The 13,845-nt window shown below is 37.7% G+C and overlaps 1 protein-coding gene across 3 annotated transcripts in view; it reads left to right on the top strand.

The window, feature by feature from the left end:
• The window catches only part of wnk1b (WNK lysine deficient protein kinase 1b), a 172,235-nt gene extending 162,627 nt beyond the window's left edge, over window positions 1–9,608 (top strand). For 2 of the 3 annotated variants that reach the window (XM_055231801.1, XM_055231802.1), the window contains 3 exons: window positions 3,475–3,638; window positions 4,810–4,866; window positions 5,687–9,608. In XM_055231801.1, coding sequence (XP_055087776.1) covers window positions 3,475–3,638; window positions 4,810–4,866; window positions 5,687–6,118 — 653 coding nt within the window. In that variant the 3' untranslated portion in view covers window positions 6,119–9,608. Of the gene's footprint in view, window positions 1–915; window positions 958–3,474; window positions 3,639–4,809; window positions 4,867–5,686 lie in introns of all 3 variants that reach the window. The other variant, XM_055231800.1, reaches the window with a different exon arrangement.
• Window positions 9,609–13,845: the final 4,237 nt, after the last annotated feature.

Here is a 13,845-nt window from a genome sequence, read left to right on the forward strand (position 1 = left end):
AAATACGTTTAAGTGTTTTTAGATATTTTTGCCTGAATATCACTGATATTTTTGATCCTTCTGACCTTCTGCAGCTCAGACCACCTTTCTCACCTCTTTCTTTCCCTCTTTTTACTTTTATCACTTTGTTCACTTGCCCTCATCTGCTCCCCCTGCTCCTCAGCCCAGAGGAGAGAGGCAGACCTGGGTCTAATTAACTAATTAGCTTAATACATTTCATCCAAATTTAAATGCACACATGTAGATCTAGTTCTGGGGTGGTTCTGTGAGCTGTAGAGGTGACTCAGATCTGGGTCTTCACTGTCCAAAACCTAAATATATTATTTATTTCAAAATTGCACGATGCAGGATTTACTTCATTAACTTTGTCCTTGGCCTTAGCTGTGCAGTGCATTTAATTGAAGATTGCTGGACGCAAAAACTGTATTATCTTATATTTTGTGATCGAGAACCCTTTACAAAACTTATGGTAGAATGATAGAGTTAGTAATGTACAAAAGTGATTGGTATGGTCAGAGGAGTAGACGGCACAGATTTACAGCCTTATCACCACCGCCAAGTATGGAATGATTTAATAATGACTAACGTGTAGCGCTTTGAGAAGCTATTTCTAGCCTGTAAACAATGCATACAAGAATACGGCATTGGTGTTGTTATTATTGACCCAAATACATTTCCTTTAAATTATTTAAGGGATAGTTTATTGTTGTTTTACTAATCTGGGTATCAAAGAACAAAGAATATTCCTACATGTGACTTAGTCTTCAGAAATTTCAACCCAAGTGCCTTTGCCAATATCTTGTAGTTTGACTGGTCAGCCTAGCCCCTAATATACTGCTGTATACTGTGTTTTGGGTGATGTGGGAGACCCTAACTCTGACTCTCTCCCTGTCTACTGTTATCTTCGCTGCACAGGGAAGATGGTGAAAAAAGTCTGCCCCTGCAACCAGCTCTGTAGTAACTATCTCTCTTTTGGTCTTCCTCTTCCATTAGTTCTGCTAGTCCCCTGCATCTGTTTCTCCTCTATGTTAATGGCTTGGGGAAAAAAGACTTAGACTTCTTACTGCATGTGCTGACAATTCAATTCAGATCATTTCATGTTTTAGCCAATTGCATTTAAATTTGGTAACATTTTTAAAGAATACAATTGTTGTTTCTCATGTAGAAATATGAGGCAGTTTTCCAACTATAAATTATTTGGTATTTGCCCAAAAGAAAAATATTGAATATTCTAATCATTTATATTGGTGAAGATGTAAATTTATCTTGGGATTACTTTGTATTGCCTTTCATTCATCTTAATTAAACACAGCAGAACTATGTTGTATATGTCAAAATTATGCCATCGTTGTGACAGAGAATAGTGCAAATCTTTGGCAATACATTTTTCATAAGCCTCTAACCATGTACAATAAAAGTTATGATTGAAACTTTGGTTCTATGAATCTCACATGTGCAGGGAACATTCAGTGCTTTTTCTGAAATGATTGAATTGAATAGATTTTTGCATGCCATTTAAAGCCCCAATTCTACAAATACTACTAAGCTTTTAGGCTGCTACAGCAATCTACTACATATATAACTTTCTTCCTCCCCTCTATAATCATGGCATGTAATGTCTATTACCCAGAATCCCACACTTCTGTAGCCACTGCTGACTCAGCCTCATCTCACTCTTATTTTAACTTAAATATGTTTTATTTAATACATTCATCTCAATATTCAGTGCACAAGAAAGTGATTTACTTAATAATTTTAAATACACAATGCCCTGCATTTCATTGACACTACCAAAGCAAGTGGCTTTGAGATACATACAGTTGAATACAGAAATTTGAGATTTATAAAAAGACACATATGCTTTTTTCTCACTGTCTGACATGAAATCAGACATACTTTTCCTGTTTTAGGTCAGTTAGGATTACCAAAATATTTTCTGTTTGCTAAATGCCAGAATAATGAGAAAATGATTTTTTAAGACAATTTTTTTACCTTTTTCTTTCTTCAAAGTCAGAAGTTTACATACATACAGGTTACTATGCATTTAAACAATTTGGGAAAACCCATATGATGATGCCATGTCTTTGGAAGCTTCGGATAGATTTATTGACAATATTTGAGTTAGAGACACACTGTTTTTTCTGTAACATCCTGGGAAAGTAAAAAATAAATAAATCAGCCAAGATATCAGGAAGAGAATTGTGGACTTGAACAAATCTGGTTCATTCTTGGATGCAATTTCCAGATTCCTGAAGGTGCCACATTCATTTGTTCAAACCATTATACTCAAGTATAAACACCATGGGAATGTCCAGTCGTCATACTGCTCAGAAAGGAATGAAATGTCCCAGAGATAAACTGGGTGCTTTGGTCCAAATGTGCATATCAACCCAAGAACAAAAGCAAAAGACCTTATGAAGATGCTGGCTGAAGCTAAGTGTATTATCCACAATGAAATGAGTACTGTGCCGACATTGGCTGAAAGGCCACTCTACCAGGAAGAAGCCATTACTCCAAAAAGAGTAATTACAGTTTGTAAATGCATACAGTGAAAAAGACCTTAATTTTTGGAGACATCCCGTGGTCTGACAAAACTAAAATTGAACTGTTAGACCACATTGAGCATTGTTAAGTTTGGAAGAAAAATGGGTAAGCTTGCTAGGCTGAGAACACGGTCTCAGTTGTGAAATACGGAGGTGGCAGCATCACGTTGTGGGGGTCTTTTGCTGCATGAGGGACTGGTGCACTTCAAAGTTAGATGACATCATTTGGAGAGAACATTATGTGAAAATACTGAAACAACATCAAGACATCAGCCAGGAAGTTAAAGGTTGGGTGGAAATGGGTTTTCCAAATGGACAATGACGCAAAGTATACTGCCAAACTGTTACAAAGTAGCTTAAGCATAACGAGTCAATATTTTAGAGTGGGCATCACAAAGCCCTGATCTCACTCTTATTGAAAATGTATGGGCAGACCTGAAAAGGCATGTGCAAGCAAGGCTGCCTACAAACTTGACTCACTTACACCAGTTGTGTTTGGAGGAATGGGCCACACTTCCTACAAACTATTGTGAGAAGTTTGTGCAAGGATATCCAAAACGTTTGACCCAAGTCATACAGTTTAAAGGCACTGGTACCAAATACTAATGAAATGTGTGCAAACATCTGACTTTGAAAAAAGTAATGAAACAGTAATTTTTTTTGAAAAAAAATCCTCTCATTATTCTGGCATTTAGCAAAATAATATTGCTTATTCTAATTAACCTATAGCAGGGAAATCAGATTTTATGTAGGACAGTGAGGAAAAAGCCTTTGTATGTAAACTGGTTTCAACTGTAGCTATACTTTGTACAATCAAACAATCTTGCCATTTCATTGACATAATTAAAGCCCAAGTCTAAATTACCATTAAAAAAAACCTGTTGTAACACATTTTAACATGTTTGTATATTTTTCTTTGTGTGTTCTTCAGGGACCAACAGTACAAACGCAGTGGGGGGTTCGGGGATCTCAAGTCAGGGTGGATCTCAGAGTCTTGGCCCAAACTCCACTTCTCACCAGAGGAAAGGCACCTTCACTGACGACCTGCACAAACTCGTCGACAACTGGGCCCGTGACGCCATGAACTTATCACAGGTACAGAGGGCATAACAGTAGGATTTTAAAGGGCTCATATTACTCTATTCTCTTATCTATATTGTCGTAATGCAGGCAGATTGGGTGATAAATTAGTGATAAATTGAACAATAATGAAGGTAGATCTGGCGATGAGCGGTGGGCGAGGTGCAGGCCAGGGTCCCGGGGCGGAACGTGGAGTGGGAAGGAGGCGACGGTTTGGCCAGTACAGGAGCAGGGAGCAGAGTGCGAGCCAGGGTCCGGGGTCGTGGAGTGCAGGGACAGAGACAAGGTGAGCAGAGCCAGAACGAGGAGCAGGGTGCGAGTGCCAGTGACGTGGAGTGCAGAGGCAAGACAAGACAGACTGTACCAGGGCTGGGTAGCAGGGTCGGAGCAGAGCCTGGAGCGAGGGAGCTGGGACGGTCCAGGGAGCAAGATCTGTAGGGTAGCACAAAATCTAATAAGTGAGGTAACAGCAAGCAAAAATACGACAAACAAGATAATCACGTTGACACACGGACGATCTGGCACCAAGTGTCTGGCTCCTCTTATCCCGCGGCAGGTGGCGTTGATTGCGCTGATGAGTTCCAGGTGCGTGCGGGAGGAGCCAGGAGCTCCGCCCAGCTCCAGCTCAGGCAGGTGAGGGAGGGGAAGGAGCAAGACAGGAGGCAAAACACGGAGCAGGAAATAACATGGATCATGACAGTTATAATGTTGTTTCCTCATCAAAAACATACCAGGAGTTGTGTGTTGATTCATTCACATGTTTAACACAAACTCTGTATATTTAGGCTGAGTTCTCTCAAACAGAAAACACTCTGTTCCACCTTCCACGTTCCAGAATAATTTGCATCATTTCAGACCTTCAGCTCTCTACTGAACTAAATGTAAACAGTAACTGTTGACTTGAAAACTAACACTATGACATCACAAAGTGGAACAGACTAATTTGAGGATCACATGAGTGCATCATATATGTATAAAAAGTCAAATGGGCTAAAGCAAGTTTCTCAAAGTATGGAACTTGTGTAATTGAGGATACATGAGCATTAAATTGGCTACTTGCAATCACTGTTATAAACTGTGACTAATTTTGTCATCTGTACTCACAGGTTTACTATTTGTTAAATGTTTTACTAGTATTACAGAAACCATAAATGGCCTCAACTAACAATTGCTTCTTTTCTTATAGGGTAAAAAGAGTGCCAAACAGTTGCAGCAGACTCTACCACCGGGACACAGCTATGAGGTTAAGTGTAAAAAAAAAAGTATTCTTATGTTCTACCCAATCTAGTCTGGTCTCGGAGGGTTGGTCCTGGTTAGTACTTAGACGGGAGACCACTGGGAATGCTATGTGCCAAAGTGGTGCAGTGGTTCTAGTCTAATTTATCCTGTTGTGTTGTGTCTTTGAGCAAGACACTTCACTCTCCTTGCCTAGTATGAATGTACTGTTTGAATGAGTTGTGTGTGAATGATTGGTGGTGGTCAGAGGGACCAATAATGCAATGCTGCAGATTTGCTTCCCTCATTCTACCCCAGTGCAGCCTTGGTTAGAGTAGTTTCTTATCTTCACTGAGTATGTAGTAAATGAATAATGCAGTGTAAAATACTTTGGGTGTATTGAAGTGCACTATATAAGTCAAGACGTTATTATCATAATTTAATCAAAATGCTAAAATTCATTCCCCATTGATAACATTGTATGTTGCCAAGAAATACCCAAAGATAAATTTACAAATGTTGAACCCTATCATTACTATTAGTGCCTACAGCGAAGAACTCACTGTACTATATCCATTTAACAGAAATTAGCATTTTAACATTATTAATTTTAGCTGTCGCCCTTTTGCATCCATTAAGTATTATTGGTCCACAGAATGTCTAGACTCAGTCCCTACTCCTCTCTCATTCTCTTCTTTTGGCCTCCTGGTGCCACCCAGTTCAGCAGCTCTACTTGAAATGTAGTTGTTGGTAGAGTTTAGGTGTTTAGTCCCACTTTAAAATGTTAGAGACGTCTGGGTATAACCAGCATAAAGCATAATATATTTTCTTTCTTTTTGTCTATGCAGCTCATCCAGTCAGCCAGTCTGACCAGAAAGCTCTCTGCTCCCAGTCAGCTATGTCCCAGTAGCATCGGAGGCTCAGTCCAACTCCCAAACCCCAGCACCACTACCCCTCTGTCAGCCCGCAAAGCCTCCCTATCTCACCATCCAGCCTCCTCCACACCTCCGCTATCTCAACCACAACCCCCTCAATTCATCCACTACAACCCTATGGCAGCGTACAGTGCACAGTGGAGCGGGCCTACTCATGTTATGTCAGTACCACATCCAGCGCCCCCTCCTGGTGGACTTTTGGTTAGCACATCGCAGCCTCTAGGTCCATACTCCTCAACGCAAAATCAACTACCGGGACAGGCCTCTCTGCAAGCTTTACACTTAAAGAATGCTCTACACAAGTCTGTGAGCAATCCTGGAGAACCTAACCTAAGGACCACATAGAACAAAGAGGCGAGTCTGCTTAAAACATCTAAAGACATCTAAAGACAAACTGTGGAGAGAGGAACATGACAGAAGCTGCCTGAGAAATTCTGTATCACTGTATGTGAACTTTTCTACTGATTGATGATATTAGAGATTGGCCAACAATGCAAAACAACCCACTGATGTGTAAATTACTGTTGTAAGGCTTGCTAGGTCAAACTCAAAATTTAGATAATTTTGTTTTCTCTGTAAGGATATATAGAGATTAGGATTCAACATAACATGTTAGATTAATAGTAAATAACCCAATGGAGATTTTAAGATGGAAACTACTTGTATTTGCGCTCACTCAAATGTATTGGTGGTTTTCAGATTCTACAATGTGATGTCACCTTGTTTGTGATGATGTTCATTAGACCGAAGAAGTCAATGCATTAGAACAAAAATCTTCACATATACTATGTGAATGCAGTATAGACAGGTACATTGAAACTAATACATAAATTGCTTGACTTAACATTAGTTGGAATTTGGTTGGTTATTCACGTCCACTTAACTAGTAAAGAGGTGAATTGCTATTTCATCATGACAGAAATTTGATCATGAGGAAAAAAAGACATCCTTGTATTTGAAGTGTGCAAACAAGGGGCTAATTGTAGAACAAAAACAATGCAATACACTAGTTTATTGGATGATAGTAAGTAAAAGTCAAACTGGTCAAGATTTGTTCCATATCTCCATTTTGCAGTTTAAGGCAAAATGGAGTTATTTAGAAGTGCATAACAGGCTTCACCAATAAGCACCCAAACATGTAATTTTAGACTTATCTGGCAACTCATTTGAACAATTATAGGAATATTAGTGATAGATACATACCTAGGTTGACAAAAAAAAATAAATGAACAATTTATGAGGAATAGAAAAGCAATCGAAAGACGTATACAGTTCTGCCTCTCCTCTCTCTCTATCCCTCCGCATCACCATCATCATCTGAAGCAATAAGAGCAAAACCCTTTTACAGTCTTGAGAGCTCAGTGTGAACAAGTGGCCTTTGATATATTAACATTAGGATTTTATCTGTATTTCCTTTATGATTCCTTTTCTGTTGTTTATTTGTGTTGCTTGCTGCCCTAAACTCCATACATAAAGCACAGATATTGTAAATAGACAAACTGAGAAGTAATGTTCTTGTTTTAAGGTCATTGATAAAACTTTATGTAACAACACTTTAATTAGCCTTAATAAAGCATAAAGAAAGAAATTAATTCATAATGAACAAATTGTTTATTAACAATGATTCAGTCTTAGTAATTACTTAAAAGTGCACTGTGTAACTTTCCTCGTGAAGGGTCCACCACCTGCTTGTCTCCATGGAGACGTTATTTCAATGTTCTACAGTATGATATTAAATTTGTATATCTTGCATTTAATGAATTACAGGGTTTTTTATGACTCATAAAACATGCATTCTTACTATGAGTTGAGCCACCTCTCCACGGGACCTGTATGTATGGAGACAACCGAGTGACAGGCCTTCCACTTGAAAAGTTACACAGTGTAGCTTTAATTAGCGTTTATTACCCTAACTCCTGGCCCTGTAGTTACTAAGCCTGAATCACTCTTAATAAACTTAAACATTATGAATTAAGTCTTTGCCCATGCTTTATTAAGGCAAATTAACATGTATGTATTATAAAGTGGGTCATAAAGTCAGTCATTTTTGGGCTAGTTTCAACATTGTACATGTTTTACTCACATCAAGCTTGGTCAGTGTGTGTGTGTTCACTGTGATTTTGTGCTTTATTTTTTGAGCAGATGTTGTGGGATTATGCTGAGTTTTTGGGGTGAATTCTTTCCTTGAAAAAAAACTAGTTTTGGAGTCCTTTCACTTTCCGTTCAGTCACCATAATATGAAATCTGATTTATTTTCAACAATAGGTTGTGTTCACAAAGTCATAGCTTTAGATACAGAAAAGTGGCCTATATAACTCTATGGGCAAGTTTTTGGTTTTGGTTTGGTTTGTTTAATCTTGTATCTTAACTTGTTTTAACTTTTAACAATTGCACCACCACTTTGTTATAGTAAAACTATCCCTAGTTAATTTGCTTCATGTAGATAGACCTAGTAAATACACAGATATTAACCATAACCCATGTCAAAACATTTGCAGCATTTTATATCAGCTAAAATGCAAATTTTACTACAGAATTCTTAACTGTCCTCCAGATGATTAGATTTTTTTTTTTTAGTTTTTGTGGTATCATGTGAATGCACCCTATACCACCTTACAGTGAACCCACATCAATGAAATGCCTTATCAACAAAACCTAACCCACTGCATCTGACTGAAAGTTGAATTGGACCTCAAAATTGTGTGAATAATTGACACAAGTTGATATGTAGATATTAAAGTATTGCTAGGTATTTTCCTTTTAACAGAACTTATACAACGACACTTTAAACCCTCCTTTGCCTCTGTCCCTGGTAACTTTAGATAAATGTGAATGTATAAATCCATTTCCCATTTTCATTGTACTTGAAGAGTTATTTTTGCAATTTGTGTGTATTTTGTAGATTCTCGGTGCTCACTGGGGTCTATAGTGCCTTGCCTCCTTCTTGTTGCTTCTTACCTGGTTTAAGGGCCTTTATGATTGTGGAAACAGGTTTGATGTTGATGTTGTAGTGCTGCAAGTTTATGGTTAAACTAAATTAACCTTAATACAAACAATATATTAGCCCCATACCAAAAATTGATAACAATTTCAAATCACTAGCTGCACAGTTACACTTACGGCCAAGCTGCCAATATAAAAAAAAAAAAAAATCAATGTTTTGTATAATGTCATCTTTTCCATTTAATTATTCATTTTGCAAAGCAAATAATTTGGATTTTAAGTCAAAGCTCTCCTGTGTAACATTTCAACCAATAAATAGATCAAAAAGACCTTCAAAACTAGTGCTCTTAGCCCACTAACGATAAAATCCGTACTTTATTAGCATTAACGTCTATATTGTCTGTATTGGTACACAGTGGCACTTTAATCCACTTAAAATATGTATGCTTAATTATCATAAATGGTTTAAATGGAAGGTGATGTATTGTCATGAATCCAAAATAAAAAAAGTTGCCCATGTACCTTCCATCAACAGGCCAAAGGAAAATTTAAATATATAATAGATTTTTGTAAATCAATTTTTTGTAAATTTCGGGCTTTATCTTGAGATGAGGGATAATGTTTAATAGTTGTCTGAAGAGGGTTGTTTGAGATTGTAATTGAAGCTTGGACTACTCTATTCTATATGTACCATAAAAGGATATTGCCATAGTAGGCAATATATATGTGGAGTTTGCATAGAAAGCAATATTTAAATCCAAGTTGTGTTTTAATAGAAAGTTTACATGCTTGTGTATGTCAATCAATGATCAAAAAATAGTATTTTAAAAGCCATAAGGTCTTCAGTTTTAGCCGAAATTCAAATGGATAAAAAAAATAAAATCTGTTCAAAGTGCCATAATTTTTTATGCATAAACATCCTATATTGTGTTATTTTCTGATCTGTTATAATGTTGTTTCCTCATCAAAAACATACCTGGAGATTTGTTTTGTTTCATTCACACATTTTTAGCATGTAAACCCTGCATATCTAGGCTTTTCTCTCAAATGAAAAATACCACCTTGTGATGTTATGTGGTAATACAGGATCAGGCGCGACTGTGTTTTTAAACTCCATAGACCTTCACTAGAATAACTGAGTGATTTCAGCTCTAAAATTGCCAGTCTCTCCTGAACTAAATGTAAAAAGTAGCTCTTAACTTAAAAAATACCACTATATGACATAATAAGGTGGAACAGAGCATTTTGAGCTTTGAGGATGTAAACAGGCTAATATTAAAGGATTACTCTCCTTGTATGTTTTTTGATGTAACAACATTCTAACATGGCTTATAGCTCACAAGAGTGAATTTAAGTAATCCAAGACCTTTAAGGCATAATTCTTGTAATTGTTCCAGAAATTACCCGTTACATTGTAACTACCATTGTGCAAGTGCAACCAATTTAAAACAGCAACGTTATCTTGGTCATATTACAGGCAGCACTGTCCCTTTGAGTAATTGTATTGAAATGCCTTATTCAGACATAGTGGTAGAATTTGGTAGGATTTTGTGGCTGTAATTTTGATGATGGAAATTAAATGGTTGTGAATCCTCATGTGTAATTTTAGGAATATGTGGTATTTGTACATTTTGTTGGAAGGGACCTTATTATGTTGTAGATTTGTCTAAAATGTTTTTGCTTGTAATTTTGTTCTTGTTTTTCAATTTCTCATAAAAATGCAATGTTTTACTGCTAAGTTTTGGTTGAAGCTGTGAATAGTCATTTGAGCCACTTTGCTTTGGTTCTCATAATTTTAATGCAGAAATCTTCCAAGTGCTTTTATTTTGTAGGAGCCAGTTTCACGACAGCCCAAGACCTAAATGATTTCCACGGCAGGTTAGACTTGCATTAAATTGTTCTTACTGTTCTTATTATTAAAAGTGAAACATTGCTCTATTCCTGTTGGATAACATTTGGTCTTGTCTATGCACGTGAAGTGTTGCTTTTGCAAAGGCAGCACTACACAATATAATAAAAACATACAAATAACTGCATACAAGTAACTGCATTGAACATTGCAATATTTCTGGAAAATTGTCTATTGTTCTATCAATGCATGCTATTTATTGATTTCAGATTGTAGAATATGATGTCATACTCCCAGATGGCCCCCCCGTCTGAGGAAGTTTAACAATATTCATTTAGCTGTCCCTCATCTGTATTAAATATTATAGGCCCATAAACCAGCAATAGTCTTGAACAGGGGTTTTCATAGTTACTTCACTTCAATTTCATTTTATTTTTATCAGGAAGTCCTATTGAGATGACATCTTATTTTCAAGGGTGTCCTGCATAAAAACATAAAACATTTAGAATTAATAAAATGTACATTTAAATATTTGTTGAACCTGTGGTCAACAAGACTTCAGTTAAAACAATTACTATGGTCTGAAAAAATGACAGATATAGTGTGTTCCTTAAGGGTATTGCACTGTAGTTTATTCCATAGTATTCCATAAATGAGGGGCATAGACACTAAAAGCAGTTTTTTCCTTGCTCTGTGTAGATATGTGGTATAAGATAGATAAGGTCAGTCTCTCCTGAGACCTGGTATGGTAATGATAAGAATTTAATTCAATCAGGATGGTGAGATACTGTGGAAATTTTGTTAATATAGCTTTGTAAATGAAAATGTGGGTGTGTATAAGTCTGTGGATCTGCAGTGAGGTCCAGCTAACTTTGCTACAGATCACAGTAGTGGATAGAGTAATTGTCAAAAGTAATAAAACGAAGTGTGTGGTATGAAAGTATGAAACATTTATATACATAATAAATACATACAAAATACATGTCAAGGTTAAGGTACACTTCCCTGTAGGGAAATTTGTCCCTTTTGACCCATCTTTCAATGCTGCTGGGGCAACTTCTTTAAACCTTGAGCTAGGCGTCGTCAGGACTATGTAATTTGCCAAGTAAGTATTATAACTTAATGGCACTAAAGAAAGGCACACACACACACACACACACATTGCAATATGGACTTGGGGTGCCTTGGGGTGACTCAGTGTCTAGAGTATTTATTCAGCTTAGTTTTTGCCAGATGTTTGATTTCCTATAATGTATGTCATTTCTGTGATCTTTTTCGACAGCATTTGTGTTCTTCTGTGTGAGTGAGTTTTAGCACTGTGCCCACTTGGACCCAATTTCCAAGGAAAATAAAACACTGGGAGCAGCAAATACTTTTTGACATCTAAAATGAAGATAACACTGTATATAATAATAATAATATTAATGTAACGGAATAATGTAGGTTTTATTTTCACAGACCGGCCTTCCACACGTGGTAGATAAATATGTTAAAAATAAGTTAAGTGCATAAAAATACAACTCACCATACCGCTTCATCAGAGAGAGCCCTGCACTTTCTTTCAGTTTCTTTGCGACGAGGTGGTCCCATCGAGGAGTGATGAGAGACAATGACACCCGCAGTGTGATTATGTCTAGTCTACTCCACAGTTTCTTTCCAAAAACTCTAAATTTTATCTTTTAATCCCAGGTGCTTAGTCTCCATGTGCCAAAGTAGTTTTGAAGGTTTCATTGTCTCATTTGCTTTTCCCACATATTACGCAGAGTGGACTCTGCGCGTGAGAGTCACCTGTAGCGACAAACCCATATTTTAAGTAGGACTCCTGGTGATGTGTGTTAAATTTAGCTTTCTTTTTCTTGGAGGTCATAGTCTCCTCTTCTGGCTCCTCAGTTGGCCTTTTCCCCTTTGTTAAAAAGCTCTCCAAAGACTTTTGTTTTGGCTCATTTTCACTCGCTTGTGGCTCTACTTTTAGGCGACATGTCTGATGTGTTATACGTGATACGTCATCATGGAGACAAGAGCAGATCTATCACAGATATAATAAACTTGCCACTACATCAAATAGATTTCTGTGGCGATTTCCTATCAGGATTTTCATTATATATCTATGGACAAGCTTATTAGTGTGACATGTGGGATGGGCGAAAGTTACGTCGGAGAAGATCTTCCTGCTCCTGACCCTCTGCACAGAGTCTGAAAATCAGGGCTGTGCCTTAATGCAGGATTGTAAGCTGTGTCTGTGAGGAGTGAGTGGGGTTTGTTCCGCGAGTGTGACGCTTATTTTAAGCAATGAAAAATAAGAAAATATAATTTTATTTTAATATTTCAAGATCAAAATAATCTTCCAGTTTAAACTGCAATAAAATACACTTCAATTAAATACTTAAAATTTATTTTCCCAAGCCACGCAGAGCTGCAGTATGAGGATGAAAGAGCCGCATGCGCACCGACCCATGGTATGTGTTCAAGTTTCAAAGTAAAATTATAACACAAGGACATTTGTTACTTTATTTGTTAAAATTAAAATAAAAGTGTCAAGATCCCAGCCTGTCCTGCCTTTTTTGTGCTGTTTTCCCGTGCCCTGGAGCTGGGCAGAGATTCTGGCTCCTCCCATGCACACCTGCAACCCATCTCATTAATCAAGCTGCACCTGGGGAGGACAAAGGGACCCAGGACCTGACATTCAGCACCAGATTGTCCGTGTATCTACTGTGGTACAGCTCTGCTTAGCTCAATCTCATGTTTTGTATTTGTTACCTTTTTCTAAGCTGGATGTTTTTTGCTCCTCGTCAGATCCAGCTCCCTGGACTCGCTCAGCTCCTCTACCTCCGACCCAGCTCTCCGCAACCGGTACAGCCCCCTTTCCCTCCAGTTGCCTCTATAATCTCTCCAAGCCGGAACGGGAGACTATGGAGCAATATATTCGGGATGCCCTTGCCGCTGGTATTATCTGCCCATCCTCTTCACCGTTGGGTGCTGGATTTTTCTTTGTCACCGAAAAGGATAAAACATTACAGCCATGCATCATCTTTAGGGGCCTCGACAATATCACCGTTAATAACAAATATCCATTGCCACTTATTGATTTTGCTTTCACACCACTCCACGGGGCCACTATCTTTACTAAGCTTGACCTTACAAACGCATATCACCTGGTGCGCATAAGAGAAGGAGACAAATGGAAGACTGCCTTAAACTCCTCTGGGACACTTTGAATACCTGGTTATGCCTTTTAGATTAACCAATTCTCCAGCCTTCTTCCAAGCTCTCATCAATGATG

This window comes from Periophthalmus magnuspinnatus, chromosome 23 (assembly GCF_009829125.3).
Source record: "Periophthalmus magnuspinnatus isolate fPerMag1 chromosome 23, fPerMag1.2.pri, whole genome shotgun sequence".
Classification (NCBI taxonomy): domain Eukaryota; kingdom Metazoa; phylum Chordata; class Actinopteri; order Gobiiformes; family Gobiidae; genus Periophthalmus; species Periophthalmus magnuspinnatus.